Below are 19,175 nucleotides of genomic sequence, written 5' to 3'. Positions count from 1 at the left end.
ATAGAAAGTGTTCATTTTATTTAGCAGTGTTTTATTTTTAACCCCAGCTGAAGTATGAGCTTTAATCACATATTAAAGTACAGTATTATGTTGCAGGGTAATATTAATAATCAAATAGAGTCTGAGTTAACTGGTGTCTCCAGTGACGTCTGTGTGACCTCGCTTACTGAGGAGTCTTCACAGGACAGTGCCACAGAGGACACGCCCTGCCTCGGCTGCAGCCCAGGCTTTAGAGCGCACACACACACACACACACACACACAGAGCCCACCCTCACACAGGTGCACAGGAAACGCCCCACACAGGAAAAACAGAAGTAAACCATCACAGTGACACACATTGGAGAGCGGTTACACATCCTATAACCACGGTAACCAGGATCTAAATCCGACACAACCTCAGCACAGCTACAGTCTGAACCCCCCCCACTCCCCCTTCACTCAGTGTGTGTGTCTTTGTTGATCTGAGTGGAAATATGTGAACACTTCCTCTGCTCACAACTCTCTTGTTTTCTGCATGTTTCAGAGCAACGTTCATAACATTTCAGTTTAAATTTCTGAAAATACACAGAATTCAACAGACAAAGGTACAGAGCGTTTAACGGAAAGTGCAGGTGACCTTTAATCCTTCATTTTATTCTGAGGCCTTACACTTCAACTCAAAAATACAAATGTACTGCTTTAGTGAAAAAAACAGCTTTAAAAAGTGCAGAGGTGTGTCCTTTTAGAGGATGTGGTAACTGACCACTGACACTGAAGTGTGTGTGTGTGTGTGTGCTGTATTTGACTTCACATGATCTGTTTATACCCTCGCTATAATCTGAAGTGCTGCAGCAGTGTGTTCCACAGGTTTACAGCTCTGTTACTGACTCTCAGAGTCTACATGAGTCCCCCAGTATCAGAGTTCTGTTTACTGTCGCCTAGCAACAGCTCCGCCCAGGAGAGGAGACCAGTTTCTCAAGTTTAGAAATAGGAATGCTCTCCCATTCATGACTAATACAGGCCTCTAACTGTTCAATCGTCTTGGGCCTTCTTTGTAGCGCCTTCCTCTTTATGATGCTCCAAATGTTCTCTACAGGTGAAAGATCTGGACTGCAGGCGGGCCATTTCAGTCCCCGGATCCTTCTCCTACGTAGCCATGATGATGTGATTGCTGCAGAATGTGGTCTGGCATTATCTTGTTGAAAAATGCAGGGTCTTCCCTGAAAGAGATGACGTCTAGATGGGAGCATATGTTGTTCTAGAACCTGACCATAGTTCTCTGCATTAATGGTGCCTTTCCAGACATGCAAGCTGCCCATGCCACAAACACTCATGAAACCCCATACCATCAGTGATGCAGGCTTCTGAACGGAGCGTTGATAACAACTTGGGTTATCCTTGTCCTCTCTGGTCCGGATGACATGGCGTCCCAGTGTTCCATAAAGAACTTCAAATCGTGACTCATCTGACCACAGAACAGTCTTCCATTTTGCCACACTCCATTTTAAAAGACCCCTGGCCCAGTGCAAACGTCTGAGCTTGTGGAGCTCGCTTAGAAATGGCTTCCTCTTTGCACTGTAGAGTTTCAGCTGGCGACGGCGGACGGCACGGTGGATTGTGTTCACTGACAATGCTTTCTGGAAGTGTTCCTGAGCCCATTCTGTTATTTCCTTGACAGTGGCGTTCCTTTTTGAGGTGCAGTGACGTTTAAGGACCCGGAGATCACGAGCATCCAGTAGAGTTTTACGGCCTTGACCCTTACACACAGCAGTTGTTCCAGATTCTCTGAACCTTTTGATGATGTTATGCACGGTTGATGATGATAACTTAAAAGTCTTTGCTATTTTACGCTGGGTAACACCATTCTGGTATCGCTGCACTATCTTTCTGCCCAACAATGGTGGAATTGGTGATCCTCTTACCATCTTGGCTTCAGAGAGACACTGACACTCTGAGAAGCTCTTTTTATCCCAATCATGTTGTCAATTGACCTAATTAGTGTTAATTGGTCTTCCAGCTGTTCGTTATATGCTCAATTTCCTTTTTCCAGCCACTTATTGCTACTTGTCCCAACTTTTTTGGGATTTGTTGACACTGTGAAATTTTGAATCAACATATTTTTCCTTTAAAATGTTACATTTACTCAGATTAAACTTTTGATCTGTCATCTATGTTCTATTACGAATAAAATATTGACATTTGCCATCTCCACATCATTGCATTCAGTTTTTATTCACAATTAGCCCTGTGTATAAAGCTCTGAGTGTGTGTCCTCTCCATGTGCTGCTCTGCAGTGGGTTTGCTCTGGAAATCGCTGTAATGTGTTTACAAAGCCCCAATGTCTGTAAATGGGTAAAAAAAACAAAGTGTCTCGGTCCAGTGCTAGTCTTTCTCTCTCTCTGCTCACGGCAGAGAAACGCCATCTGGAGGTTTTTAGACAACGGAGAGACTCCAAACGCTGAAAAGCACCAACCGAGATGAGGCTGTTGCTCTATTCCTGCTCCATAGGGGGGTCACACTGACTTATTTTTACTGTTACAGTTACATTACTTAAGGTGGAACTGACTCTAAATTCAGGAGAGCGCTAACTGCATGAAAGTAAACACAGAGCGAAAGTGCTACAAAACTAAACAGCTCGAGTTACACATGAGTTTCTGTGGGAATTCAAACAGTGAATAAACACTTACAGACAATTTACACTTCAGACACCAACAAGATACAGTCGCTTCTTACTCACACACACCGCTCCACCTTAAAAGATACAGTCGCTTCTTACTCACACACAACGCTCCACCTTAAAAGATACAGTCGCTTTTTACTCAACACACCGGTCCACCTTAAAAGATACAGTCGCTTCTTACTCACACACACCTCTCCACCTTAAAAGATACAGTCGCTTCTTACTCACACACACCGCTCCACCTTAAAAGATACAGTCGCTTCTTACTCACACACACCTCTCCACCTTAAAAGATACAGTCGCTTCTTACTCACACACACCGCTCCACCTTAAAAGATACAGTCGCTTCTTACTCACACACACCGCTCCACCTTAAAAGATACAGTCGCTTCTTACTCAACACACCGCTCCACCTTAAAAGATACAGTCGCTTCTTACTCACACACACCTCTCCACCTTAAAAGATACAGTCGCTTCTTACTCACACACACTGCTCCGCCTTAAAAGATACAGTCGCTTCTTACTCACACACACCGCTCCACCTTAAAAGATACAGTCGCTTCTTACTCACACACACTGCTCCACCTTAAAAGATGTGGAGCTTCTGAACATAAACAAACCAGAGAGACATGCTCTGAACCTGGCCCCTATCACACAGCGGATGGAGGAGTGTATCATTACCTTCTCCAGTTCCCTGAGGCTGGTGGCGAAGTTGCAGGAGTCTGGTTGGCTCAGAGGGAACAGTAGGTGACGCTGATCCACTGCTACAGCTGATTGGCGGTCTGGCTGGAGGGGGCAGGGCCTCTGGACACTGTGAAGAGAGGCATCTGAAGCAGAGAAGGAGAGAATAAACGAGCGAATGAACAGCAGCATTGATTTTATTTCTGACACCAGACAAAACCACACAGATTCTGATACTGAGACAGATTCTTCACAACATAAAACAGTAGTTACACTGACACCTAGGGGCCGGGATGTGGCAGGGACCCGCTGTATGGAGCAGAAATGGATTAATTCAGGGAAAACAGAGCAGTGTGTGTGTGTTACCATTGAGGCTGAGGCTGTGTTGGATGGTTCTATGTGAGTGTGTGTGTGTTACCGTTGAGGCTGAGGCAGTGTTGGATGGTTTTCTGTGAGTGTGTGTGAGTGTGTTTGAGTGTGCTTGAGTGTGTGTGTGTGTGTGTGGGTGGGTGTGTGTGTGTGTGTTACTGTTGAGGCTGAGGCAGTGTTGGATGGTTTTCTGTGAGTGTGTGTGAGTGTGTTTGAGTGTGCTTGAGTGTGTGTGTGTGTGTGTGTGTGTGTGTGTGTGTGTGTGTGTTACCGTTGAGGCTGAGGCTGTGTTGGATGGTTCTATGTGTTTGTGTGTGTGTGTGTGTGAGTGTCTGTGTGTTACCGTTGAGGCTGAGGCAGTGTTGGATGGTTTTCTGTGAGTTTGTGTGAGTGTGTTTGAGTGTGCTTGAGTGTGTGTGTGTGTGTGTGTGTGTGTGTGAGTGTCTGTGTGTTACCGTTGCGGCTGAGGCAGTGTTGGATGGTTCTGTGAGTGTGTGTGATTGTGTTTGAGTGTGCTTGAGTGTGTGTGTGTTACCGTTGAGGCTGAGGCTATGTTGGATGGTTCTGTGCGTGTGTGTGATGGTCTGTGTCGACGCTGTGCCACTAGAAAGTCGTCCAGTTTGAGGAAGCCTGAAATCATCTGTGAACACAAAAGAAATTTCTCATTTGCATCTGAATTTTTTAATTAACTCTTACATGACTGTGACCTCACAACTACAAATGTCTGTAGGTCATCAGGGTACAAAGGCTATAAACTGCCAGCCAGCAGGGGGCACCACAATAGATTTGACTCTGCATTAGAGACTTTTATTATTGTATTATCATTTATTAGCTGCTATTAATGTTGATCATTAATATATTATTAACAATTAATAAACACTTTATTAACTATCAGAGAGGTTGATAACCTAATTATTAGTTGTAATAAACACTGCTGTAATTATGATGTTAATACATGACCTGGAAATGTATTAGAGCAATGTATAATATATCATCTGTATTTAATTATGATGTTTTTTATTCTCATGCCTGTAGACTATACTAAATATGGGAGACTTTTATTATATATTATCATATGTTCTAAATAGTTATATATTAGCTCGTATGATTATGTTGTTATTGACATGTCTGTACACTACAGTAAATATCACAGACTTTTATTATGTATTATCTCTAATTTACAATGATTGTTTTACTATGATGTAATTCTTATGACTGTGTTATTTACATATTTACAGAATATATTAAACCCCTGGAGGAAAATATAACAACCGCAGTCACTATGAGCTTCCACAGGCAGAGCGTGGTCTAAAATTAACCACAGCTGTAAATAACACAAACACACACAGCTCTGAGGCAGAGTTTACACCGCGATAAACCCCCACAGTTTCCCCTCCTTACCCCAGATACACCCCAGAAACACACTCTCAGCCCTGAGGGGCTCGGGGTCTGGGGTTCACCTCTCAGAGCAGCCACACTAAGGCCCACAGCAGGTAAACCTCACGTAATGGATGAGTGGAGCTGTTGCATGTTGGGCAACCCCACCGCCCGAGAGCTGATGGTGGGCTAGAGTCTGTGTGTTTGGGTTCCACAGGCTGCTAGCTGTTCCCCCGCTTAAGGGCAAGGCCTCCCACTTCCTCCAGTTTGGAGCTTCCTCAACTTTCCACTGTCAGAGTTCCTCAGGGTCCTGGGTCTGTGTTAGTGCACAACGAACCCCCTGCTCTTCCCTGAAACTGTGTGCTATTTATTTGTAATAGTTCAATATTCATACTTTTTAAAAATACCTTATGAATAATTATTACATTTTCAATGGTGGACACTAAAGACTGAGGCTGTATTCAACACGGCACACTACTATACTGCACAAGTATATACTGTGTACTACATACTGTATACTGCATAACACATACTGCATACTATATACTACATACTATATACTGCATACCGCATACTGCATACTTTATACTACATACTATATACTGCATAACACATATGGCATACTATATACTACATACTGCATACTGCATAACACATACTGCATACTATATACTACATACTGTATACTGCATAACACATACAGCATACTATATACTACATACTAAATACTGCATACTATATACTGCATACTGCATAACACATACTGCATACTGCATAACACATACAGCATACTATATACTACATACTAAATACTGCATACTATATACTGCATACTGCATAACACATACTGCATACTGCATAACACATACTGCATACTATATACTGCATACTGCATAACACATACTGCATACTATATACTGCATACTAAATACTGCATAACACATACTGCATACTACATACTGCATAACACATACGACATACTATATACTACTTACTGCATACTGCATAACACATACTGCATACTGCATAACACATACAGCATACTATATACTACATACTAAATACTGCATACTATATACTGCATACTGCATAACACATACTGCATACTGCATAACACATACAGCATACTATATACTACATACTAAATACTGCATACTATATACTGCATACTGCATAACACATACTGCATACTGCATAACACATACTGCATACTATATACTGCATACTGCATACTAAATACTGCATAACACATACTGCATACTACATACTGCATAACACATACGACATACTATATACTACTTACTGCATACTGCATAACACATACTGCATACTGCATAACACATACAGCATACTATATACTGCATACTGCTTAACACATTATGCATAATATATACTGCATACTGCATAACACATATGACATACTATGTACTACATAATGCATACTGCATAACACATACTGCATACTGCAAAACACACATGGCATACTATATACTACATACTACATACTGCATACTGCATAACACATACTGCATACTGCATAACACATACTGCATACTGCAAAACACATGGCATACTATATACTGCATACTGCATACTGCATAACACATACAGCATACTACTTACTACATACTGCATAACAAATACGGCATACTATATACTACATACTGCATACTGCATGACACATACGGCATACTATATACTACATACTGCATACTGCATGACACATACGGCATACTATATACTACATACTGCATAATGCATGACACATACGGCATACTATATAATACATACTGCATACTGCATGACACATACGGCATACTATATACTACATACTGCATACTGCATGACACATACGGCATACTATATACTACATACTACATACTGCATGACGTATACGGCATACTATATACTACATACTGCATACTGCATGACACATACGGCATACTATATACTACATACTGCATACTGCATGACACATACGGCATACTATATACTACATACTGCATACTGCATGACACATACGGCATACTACATACTGCATAACACATACGGCATACTATATACTACATACTGCATAACACATACTTCATACTGCATATTACAACCTGCATAACACATACTTCATACTGCATAACACATACTTCATACTGCATAACACATACGGCATACTATATACTACATACTGCATATTGCATCCCATATACTATATACTACATACTGCATAACACATACTTCATACTGCATAACACATACTGCATACTATATAATACATACTGCATAACACATACAGCATACTATATACTACATACTGCATAACACATACTGCATACTATATACTACTTACTACATACTGCATAACACATACAGCATACTATATACTACATACTGCATAACACATACAGCATACTATATACTACATACTGCATAACACATACTGCATACTATATACTACATACTGCATAACACATACAGCATACTATATACTACATACTGCATAACACATACTGCATACTATATACTACATACTACATACTGCATAACACATACTGCATACTATATACTACATACTGCATAACACATACAGCATACTATATACTACATACTGCATAACACATACTGCATACTATATACTACATACTGCATAACACATACAGCATACTATATACTACATACTACATACTGCATAACACATACAGCATACTATATACTACATACTGCATAACACATACAGCATACTATATACTACATACTGCATAACACATACTTCATACTGCATATTACAACCTGCATAACACATACTTCATACTGCATAACAAATGCGGCATACTATATACTACATACTGCATAACACATACTTCATACTGCATAACACATACGGCATACTATATACTACATACTGCATATTGCATCCCATATACTATATACTACATACTGCATAACACATACTTCATACTGCATAACACATACTGCATACTATATACTACATACTGCATAACACATACAGCATACTATATACTACATACTGCATAACACATACTGCATACTATATACTACTTACTACATACTGCATAACACATACAGCATACTATATACTACATACTGCATAACACATACAGCATACTATATACTACATACTGCATAACACATACTGCATACTATATACTACATACTGCATAACACATACAGCATACTATATACTACATACTGCATAACACATACAGCATACTATATACTACATACTGCATAACACATACTGCATACTATATACTACATGCTGCATAACACATACAGCATACTATATACTACATACTGCATAACACATACTGCATACTATATACTACATACTACATACTGCATAACACATACTGCATACTATATACTACATACTGCATAACACATACAGCATACTATATACTACATACTGCATAACACATACTGCATACTATATACTACATACTGCATAACACATACAGCATACTATATACTACATACTACATACTGCATAACACATACAGCATACTATATACTACATACTGCATAACACATACAGCATACTATATACTACATACTGCATAACACATACTGCATACTATATACTACATACTGCATAACATATACCACATACTATATACTACATACTGCATAACACATACTGCATACTATATATTACATACTGCATAACACATACCACATACTATATACTACATACTGCATAACACATACTGCATACTATATACTACATACTGCATAACACAAACAGCATACTATATACTACATACTGCATAACACATACTGCATACTATATACTACATACTGCATAACACAAACAGCATACTATATACTACATACTGCATAACACATACTGCATACTATATACTACATACTGCATAACACAAACAGCATACTATATACTACATACTGCATAACACATACTGCATACTATATACTACATACTGCATAACACATACCACATACGACATACTATATACTACATACTGCATACTGCATAACACATACGGCATACTATATACTTCATACTGCATACTGCATAACACATACGACATACTATATACTACATACTGCATACTGCATAACACATACGACATACTATATACTACATACTGCATGACACATACGGCATACTATATACTTCATACTGCATACTGCATAACACATACTGCATACTATATACTACATACTGCATAACACATACGACATACTATATACTACATACTTCATACTGCATAAGAAATATGGCATACTATATACTACATACTGCATACTATATACTGTATACTATTATTTTACACATTATACTACTTTTAATTATTTCTTATATATTTTTTATTTCATTTCATTCGTGTTATTATTTTTGTTTGTTTTCCTCTGTGTCTCTTCTGTCTCATTTCCATTCTACCTCTGTTCTATCTGCATCAGATGTGGAACTGTCCCTTGCTGTGTTCACACTGTGTTTCCTTCAGGAAGAGAGTAAATCTGATCTTTGATTGAAATCCCCTTACATCCTGGAGCCTGAAGTCTTATTATTTGTGTAAGATGCTCCCGCTGCCGGTCCTCGACATGTCCTTATTTAGATTAGTAACGGTAAAGTGTGTAAATACGGTGTAACTCTGACGTTAGCAGTGACCTGGAGTCACACAGATACAGATTCAGAGATGTAACACGGTCCACTTGGAGCTGAAAGAGTTAAAAACCCGCTAACAGTCACAGATCATGACGCTAGGCTAACAGAGGAACAATAGCGGGAGATAAAGAGAAGTGATAATGTGTGTGGTTTTGGTTTCTCGGAGTGAAACTGGTCTCTCTCTCACAGACTCACTGCGAGACAAAGAGAGACACAGATGAGCTCATCTGCGGTTAGCCTGCACTTCCTGCTGTGTGTGTGACAATAGCAGCAGCTAACGCTAACCTACAGCAGAAACTTCCGCACCCAAACGTCTGCAACGAACCAGTTTCAGCTCATGATTCTGGCTTTTGACCAAACCGTTACAGAAGCAGAAGTCAACGGGTTAGAAAAAATACTGCTAGCAAACACTTTTAAAAAACACTGCTGTGAAAAACAAGGAGGTGAAGAACACACACAGCACACGGCTGTGAATTTATGAAGATTATAAATGCTCTAAAGAGAGAGAGTAGCTCATTTGGAGCTCTATAGGGCCATTCATTTACAGCTTTCCACATCCACAACACAAATTAAATCTAACGTACCTACAGCTATACGTCAGAGACAGCGTTCCACAATAAAAAATCAATTATAAAATCAGTGCAAAACAAGCAGCCAACACTGACAATTATTTAAAATCACCGCTGTCAGCATAAGACTGCTCTGACGCTCCACAGAACACTAATACAATCAATACGTCCTACTACAGTGCGGGGTGGATTTGATGGGGAATGATTACAAACGTCAGTTCCATTCCTAAGTCTACACTGGTACCCTCAAGGACATATACTGCACCTTTAATTAGGGAACATACACTGTACATTTAATTGGGGAACATATACTGCACCTTTAATTGGGGAACATACACTGTACCTTTAATTGGGGAACATATACTGCACCTTTAATTGGGGAACATATACTGCACCTTTAATTTGGGAACATATACTGCACCTTTAATTGGGGAACATACACTGTACCTTTAATTGGGGAACATACACTGTACCTTTAATTGGGGAACATATACTGCACCTTTAATTGGGGAACATATACTGCACCTTTAATTGGGGAACATATACTGCACCTTTAATTGGGGAAAATACACTGTACATTTAATTGGGGAACATATACTGCACCTTTAATTGGGGAACATATACTGCACCTTTAATTTGGGAACATATACTGCACCTTTAATTGGGGAACATACACTGTACCTTTAATTGGGGAACATATACTGCACCTTTAATTGGGGAACATATACTGCACCTTTAATTGGGGAACATATACTGCACCTTTAATTGGGGAATATACACTGCACATTTAATTGGGGAACATACACTGTACCTTTAATTGGGGAACATATACTGTACCATTTAATTAGGGAACATACACTGTACCTTTAATTGGGGAACATATATTGCACCTTTAATTGGAGAACATATACTGCAACTTTAATTGGGGAACATATACTGTACCATTTAATTAGGGAACATACACTGTACCTTTAATTGGGGAACATATACTGCACCTTTAATTGGAGAACATATACTGCACCTTTAATTGGGGAACATATACTGCACCTTTAATTGGGGAATATACACTGCACCTTTAATTGGGGAACATACACTGTACCTTTAATTGGGGAACATATACTGCACCTTTAATTGGGGAACATATACTGTACCATTAATTTGGGAACATATACTGCACCTTTAATTGGGGAACATATACTGTACCATTAATTTGGGAACATATACTGCACCTTTAATTTGGGAACATATACTGCACCTTTAATTGGGGAACATACACTGTACCTTTAATTGGGGAACATATACTGCACCTTTAATTGGGGAACATATACTGTACCATTAATTTGGGAACATATACTGCACCTTTAATTGGGGAACATATACTGTACCATTAATTTGGGAACATATACTGCACCTTTAATTTGGGAACATATACTGCACCTTTAATTGGGGAACATATACTGCACCTTTAATTTGGGGGAGGGAGAGAGGGAGAGCGGGGGGAAAGAGCAATAGAAAGAGAGGGAGAGGGGGGGGGGGGGAGGAATAGAAAGAAGGAGAGTACCCAGCAGGCTGAGGCTCCTCCTGGGTGGAGGAGGAGGAGTGGGAGTATGAAGAGGATTAACCCTTTGAGAAATGTCCACATCAACCAGTGACACAGTCTCACCTACAGCACAGAGAGGGAGACGGGGCAGACAGAGAGGGGGCAGAGAGAGAGAGAGAGAGAGAGAGAGGGGTAGGCAGAAGGGAGAGCAGAGAGGGAGACGGGGGCAGACAGAGAGGGGGCAGAGAGAGAGAGAGAGAGAGAGAGAGAGAGAGAGAGAGAGAGAGAGAGAGAGAGAGAGAGAGAGAGAGAGAGGGGTAGGCAGAAGGGAGAGCAGAGAGGGAGACGGGGCAGACAGAGAGGGGGCAGAGAGAGAGAGAGAGAGAGAGAGAGAGAGAGAGAGAGGGGTAGGCAGAAGGGAGAGCAGAGAGGGAGACGGGGCAGACAGAGAGGGGGCAGAGAGAGAGAGAGAGAGGGGTGAGCAGAGAGGGAGACGGGGGCAGACAGAGTGAGAAAGAGAAAGAGGAAAAAGACAGCGTTAGAAAGAGCAAAGAACAGAGAAAGGGAGTGAATCTAATGGCAGTCGGCTCATGTGCAGCTGCTCCGTAGAGTCCCCTGGTATCGGTCAGTGTTTATCTGTGGAGGTTACACTCTGTATCTATAGACTCTGAGGGGTGTATGACAGAGGGGGCGCTGTATCATGGGGTCACCCTTCACCTGGCCTCCACAGACCTACCAGACCAGAGGGAGAGAGGGAGGGATAGGGGGAGGGCTCTCACCGGTGAAGGGCACAGGAGAGTCCACGCTGCGAGGCCTTCCCAGAACAGACTTGCTGACACTGGAACAGAGAACACAGCAGTTACTCACAGAACAGAACCCAGCAGAACCAAACAGAACACCAGAGAACCGCTCTAACGTGTTTACGAATGGGTAAAAAATCAAAGTGTCCAGTGCTAGGCTTTCTCTCTCTCTGCTCAAGACAGAGAAATGCCATCTGGAGGTTTTTAGACAACGGAGAGACTCCAAACGCTGAAAAGCACCAACCGAGATGAGGATGTTGCTCTATTCCTGCTCCATAGGGGGGTCACACTGACTTATTTCTGCTGTTGCAGTTACATTACTTAAGGTGGAACTGACTCTAAATTTAGGAGAGCGCTAACTGCATGAAAGTAAACACAGAGCGAAAGTGCTACAAAACTAAACAGCTCGAGTTACACATGATTTACACACAATGTTTCACCTTAAAAGACGCAGAGCTTCTGAACGTAAACAAACCAGAGAAAACTGTGTTTCCCCCACAATCACAGACGTCCCCTTAAATGGTAAAGTCACGGTTGTGAGAAGAACCAGGAACTAGCTTTACTCAGCCTTCCCTTATGATTTTATAAAGTCCTAAAATAATGCTGTTATTGTTAGTGTCTTTACGTAATCATTATTTAAAGCTGTGTTACTTACTGACGGTAGCCTTATTGTAAGGTGAAGGCTGTGTCAGGCCCAGCTGTGTGTGCAGTGCGTGAGCTCCAGGAGGTCTTACCTGCTGCTCTCAGGGTCCGTGCTGCTGGAGCTCCACACTGAGGACGTGGAGGAGGTGAGCGAGGGTCTCTTCTCCGGGGTCTTCCCCACGCTGGAGCTGCTCCTGGTTCGGAACAGTTTGCTCAGACACACCCTGAACGCCCCTCTCCTGGACTTCCTCTCTCGGCTGTGGGGGGTGAACACCAGCGGAGAGCCCACCACGCGTTTAGGGGTCGGGGGGCGGCTCCGGGGGACCACAGCCTCCTCCTCCTCCTCCTTCTCCTTCCCCTGCACTGGAAACAAGAGAGGGGCATTTACCATCGTCGTCATCGTAATCATCATTCAGGCTTTCATATGAAATAACAGGAAATCAGAGGGTGACTAAATATATTTTATGGTCATTGGGAGCACCAAGGTCTCCTTGCTCTACCACAGATCCAGCCCCCCACCCAGGACCCTTAGGACAACTGATACTCCAGACCGGTGTGTGTGAGTGTGTGTGGCCCTGTGAAGGACCGGTGCCCCCTGCAGGGTGTGTGATTCTGGGTAGACACCGGACCCACCGCCGCACTGAACTGGATAAGGGCTACAGACAGTGAATGAATGAGTGAGTGAATGAGTGAATGAATGAGTGAGTGAATGAGACAGGAAGTGAAACTGTGACCTCTGTTGTGTCAGGACTCAGTGAGAATGTGGAGGTCCCTCTCTCTCTCTGACTCCGTATTCACCTCTTTATCTCCTCTCGAGGTGTGAACACGGAGGGAGCGCTTCTTACTGCTCTGTGTTTATTCAGACCCTGAGCACACTCCAGTCCAAACACAGAGCTGCTCTGTGAGTCTCTGTGGATAAGATCGTCTGCTACATGACGTTAATGGAAATGGAAATGCAGCCTGCGCCATCAAATAAAGAGTGACTCTGTTTCCAGAGCTTGAGGATATTACAGTTTTACTGAAACCACACACAGATCTGAATCTCAATCCACTCACAGATGATTCATCTCTTTTGACATAAACATGATCAAATACAGCGCATCTTCACCACGGAAACGCAGTTAGACTGTAACACTACAGTAGAGCCGTGGGGAGGAAGGAGAGGGGCACGGCTCGCAGCTTGGATTTAAACGTTACACACAAACAGGGCAGCGGCCGAACACAGGACTAACACGGGTTTAACCTGAGACTGGACTAACACGGGTTTAACCTGAGAGACCGGACTAACACGGGTTTAACCTGAGACTGGACTAACACAGGTTTAACCTGAGACCGGACTAACACGGGTTTAACCTGAGACCGGACTAACACGGGTTTATCCTGAGAGACAAGACTAACACAGGTTTAACCTGAGAGACCGGATTAACACGGGTTTAACCTGAGAGACCGGACTAACACGGGTTTATCCTGAGAGACAAGACTAACACGGGTTTAACCTGAGAGACCGGATTAACACGGGTTTAACCTGAGAGACCGGACTAACACGGGTTTATCCTGAGAGACAAGACTAACACGGGTTTATCCTGAGAGACAAGACTAACACGGGTTTAACCTGAGACCGGACTAACACGGGTTTATCCTGAGAGACAAGACTAACACAGGTTTAACCTGAGAGACCGGATTAACACGGGTTTAACCTGAGAGACCGGACTAACACGGGTTTATCCTGAGAGACAAGACTAACACGGGTTTAACCTGAGAGACCGGATTAACACGGGTTTAACCTGAGAGACCGGAGTAACACAGGTTTAACCTGAGAGACCGGACTAACACGGGTTTAACCTGAGACTGGACTAACACAGGTTTAACTTGAGACCGGACTAACACAGGTTTAACCTGAGACCGGACTAACACGGGTTTAACCTGAGAGACCGGAGTAACACAGGTTTAACCTGAGAGACCGGACTAATACAGGTTTAACCTGAGACTGGACTAACACAGGTTTAACCTGAGACCGGACTAACACGGGTTTAACCTGAGACCAAACTAACACGGGTTTAACCTGAGACCGGACTAACACGGGTTTATCCTGAGAGACAAGACTAACACGGGTTTAACCTGAGAGACCGGATTAACACAGGTTTAACCTGAGACCGGACTAACACGGGTTTAACCTGAGACCGGACTAACACGGGTTTAACCTGAGACCGGACTAACACAGGTTTAACCTGAGACCGGACTAACACGGGTTTAACCTGAGAGACCGGACTAACACGGGTTTATCCTGAGAGACAAGACTAACACAGGTTTAACCTGAGAGACCGGATTAACACGGGTTTAACCTGAGACCGGACTAACACGGGTTTAACCTGAGACCGGACTAACACGGGTTTAACCTGAGAGAACGGAGTAACACAGGTTTAACCTGAGAGACCGGACTAACACGGGCTAAACCTGAGACCAGACTAACACGGGTTTAACCTGAGACCGGACTAACACGGGTTTAACCTGAGACCGGACTAACACGGGTTTAACCTGAGACCGGACTAGCATGGGTTTAACCTGAGAGACCAGACTAACACGGGTTTAACCTGAGAGACCAGACTAACACGGGTTTAACCTGAGAGACCGGACTAACATGGGTTTAACCTGAGACCGGACTAACACGGGTTTAACCTGAGACCGGACTAACATGGGTTTAACCTGAGAGACCGGATTAACATGGGTTTAACCTGAGACCAGACTAACATGGGTTTAACCTGAGAGACCGGACTAACACGGGTTTAACCTGAGAGACCGGATTAACACGGGTTTAACCTGAGACCGGACTAACATGGGTTTAACCTGAGACCGGACTAACACGGGTTTAACCTGAGAGACCGGATTAACATGGGTTTAACCTGAGACCGGACTAACACGGGTTTAACCTGAGACCGGACTAACACGGGTTTAACCTGAGACTGGACTAACACGGGTTTAACCTGAGACCAGACTAACACGGGTTTAACCTGAGAGACCGGATTAACACGGGTTTAACCTGAGACCGGACTAACATGGGTTTAACCTGAGAGACCAGACTAACACGGGTTTAACCTGAGAGACCGGACTAACACAAGTTTAACCTGAGACCGGACTAACACGGGTTTAACCTGAGAGACCGGAGTAACACAGGTTTAACCTGAGAGACCAGACTAACACGGGTTTAACCTGAGAGACCGGACTAACACGGGTTTAACCTGAGAGACCGGACTAACACGGGTTTAACCTGAGACCGGACTAACATGGGTTTAACCTGAGAGACTGGACTAACACGGGTTTAACCTGAGACCGGACTAACATGGGTTTAACCTGAGAGACCAGACTAACATGGGTTTAACCTGAGACCGGACTAACATGGGTTTAACCTGAGAGACCAGACTAACACGGGTTTAACCTGAGAGACCGGACTAACACGGGTTTAACCTGAGAGACCGGACTAACACGGGTTTAACCTGAGAGACCGGACTAACACGGGTTTAACCTGAGAGACCGGACTAACACGGGTTTAACCTGAGAGACGTGAAAGTCACATGAATTGAGAGTCGCACCGCCACAGGTCAGATATAGATCTGATTTCAATTCCACATAAGAAAGTGACCCAAATCTGACTTAAAATTTCAGATTCAATGTGATTAATTTGTGCTGTTCACACACACACACGCACACACACACACACACACACACGTCTATGTCACACCTAAAGAAACAGATCGGATTTAGGCATTTTTCCCTGCCGTGTGAACGCAGAGGGATCGCTTCTTATGGCACTTTCTCTGACAGAGTCTGAGCTCAGGGGGGATTTCAGACTCTAACCTGTTGGATCTCGCTGGAGAACACACTCCAGTCCAGACACAGAGCTGAGAGTCTCTCTCTGGATAAGTCTGCTACATGACGTTAATGTAAATGTAAATACAGCGCGTGTCATCAAACATTACTAATATAATACTATTGTAGCCCCAGTGTGAGGAGGAGGAGGAGGAGAGTGGGATTTCTCTCGGTTTACGCTGCAGTTTGCTGTGGAAAGTGATGATTATCTGTGGAACACACACTGATCTGTTAAACACACTGCACACACACACAGCACGCTTCCCTCCACCTTCGCTGTTCACTGCTATTTTTACCCCCTGTGTTTGATCTGAAATGCTCTAATAATAACGTCACGTTACTTTACTCCTCTTAGTCCTGTTTACTACTGTAATAATGAGCTTCCCTCTCATACCTGGGAGGCTCTGGTTCCGCTCGGTTCTGTCGGGTTCTAGACCCGGAGGCTCGCGGCAGGCTTCCCGGGTCAAACGGTGCACCTGGTCCATGAGTCGGCTCAGAGAGCTGCTATAGAGCTGAGGGTCCGCAGGGGCTTCGTTCTGCTGCAGACGGTCCTCCTGAGACAGGGAGCCTTCGTCTTTAGAACCTTGTCTGGGCCCTGGTTCTATTTCCTGGGCCCCAGGACCCTGCAGAACCAGGAGGGCATCGCTGGTCTCACTCGGGTCCTCTCCGGGCCGAGAGACCTCGCAGGTGCATATGGGAACGTCCCGTTTCTTTTGCAAATCTTCGAGTTCTCTGAGCTCCCCGAGTTCTCCCAGCCTCTTTGCCAGAGTCAGAACCGGGTCCTGGAGCTCGGCAGGGGTCACGGCAATGACGCTGGTGGATTTTGGAACCGCGTTCCCTCCCAGACGGGTCCAGTCTGCAGCGTCTGATATGAGACGGTGCTTGTGGCAGACCTCTTTGGGGAGTCTGAACATTGAGCTCCACTCAAATCTTCTGGATGGAGGTTCTGGAGCGGAGAGGTTCTGGAAAGCATCTCCAGAACCAGGTGTACCTAGAACTGGGAGAACAGGGTTCTCACCTGGAAGCAGGAGGAAAGAAAGATGCATTCAGTAGACTGTGGATGGTTTAGAACTTTTGAAATAGCTACAGCTGTAAAGACAGAAAACATGCGGAACACAGGGACCCAGTCGGCACCCCCCTGTGGGGTCCAGAGAGGCCGCCCAGCTCGGTGCCAGCAAGTCCTGTCCAGGGTTAACATGTGGATGCCCTGCAGGGTCAGTGGTGGGTCCAGTGTGGGGTAAACACAGGACTGATACAGTCACCTGAGAAGACTGAGAAGAATCTCTATCTCTCTAAACTAAGACCCCGCTCTGGACCCACGTACCGCCCTCCTCCAGAACCCATGCCCATCCGGACCCATCCGGACTGACCCTCCCATGAACAATTACCTGGGACCAGGAGGTTCTGCAGGAACATGAGCTGACCCCCGGACTGAGCCTGTGCCTCTGGTTCTGACCCACGGGATCGGTGCTGGTGCTGATGCTGAAGATGAAGATGCTGGTAATGGTCCTGATGCTGATGATGAATATGATGCTGATGGTCCTCCTCATACTCTGAGACCAGTCTCATGAGCACAAAGTCAGGAGCCGGGTCCTGCGTGCCGCTCATTCTGATCACCAATAATCAATAACCGCAGGATCAATCGGTGATGACGAGGGTCTCTGAGCACATCCCTCCGGACCCTTGAGCACGGACTGCCACCTTTACTCGAGCGGTGCTATTGTCCCACGAGCGCCTTCCTGCCCCTTCTCTATCTGTTCTCGCTCTCTCTCTCTCTCTCTCTCTCTCCCTCTATCTCTCTCTCTCTCTCTCTTTCAGTCTCTTTCCCTGACCCTCTCTCTGTCTTCTCACCTCTCTCTTCCTCTCTCTGTCTCCCTTTCTCACCGTGTCTCTCGTTGTGTCTCTTCCCCTCTGTCTCCTTCTCTCACCTCTCTCTCTCTCTCTCTCTCTCTCTGTCTCTCTGTTTATCTCTGTCACTCCTCTCCTATCGCTGCTTCCGTGGAAAGCCACGCTCAGTGGCTCGCGGAAGT

The 19,175-nt window shown here is 43.8% G+C and overlaps 1 protein-coding gene across 2 annotated transcripts in view; it reads right to left on the bottom strand.

Moving 5' to 3' along the window:
* Positions 1-18,983, bottom strand: part of LOC136699670 (suppressor of cytokine signaling 7-like) — a 26,209-nt gene extending 7,226 nt beyond the window's left edge. Inside the window, exons 1-7 of one of the 2 annotated variants that reach the window (XM_066674570.1) lie at positions 18,534-18,983; positions 17,540-18,163; positions 13,374-13,644; positions 12,619-12,677; positions 11,861-11,962; positions 4,247-4,351; positions 3,343-3,488 (exon numbers count right to left, since the gene is read on the bottom strand). In XM_066674570.1, coding sequence (XP_066530667.1) covers positions 3,343-3,488; positions 4,247-4,351; positions 11,861-11,962; positions 12,619-12,677; positions 13,374-13,644; positions 17,540-18,163; positions 18,534-18,753 — 1,527 coding nt within the window. In that variant the 5' untranslated portion in view covers positions 18,754-18,983. The remainder of the gene's footprint in view (positions 1-3,342; positions 3,489-4,246; positions 4,352-11,860; positions 11,963-12,618; positions 12,678-13,373; positions 13,645-17,539; positions 18,164-18,533) is intronic. The other variant, XM_066674571.1, reaches the window with a different exon arrangement.
* Between the last annotated feature and the right edge of the window lie 192 nt (positions 18,984-19,175).

Source organism: Hoplias malabaricus, chromosome 6 (genome assembly GCF_029633855.1).
Source record: "Hoplias malabaricus isolate fHopMal1 chromosome 6, fHopMal1.hap1, whole genome shotgun sequence".
NCBI lineage: Eukaryota > Metazoa > Chordata > Actinopteri > Characiformes > Erythrinidae > Hoplias > Hoplias malabaricus.
This window is presented reverse-complemented; position numbering and strand designations above follow the sequence as displayed.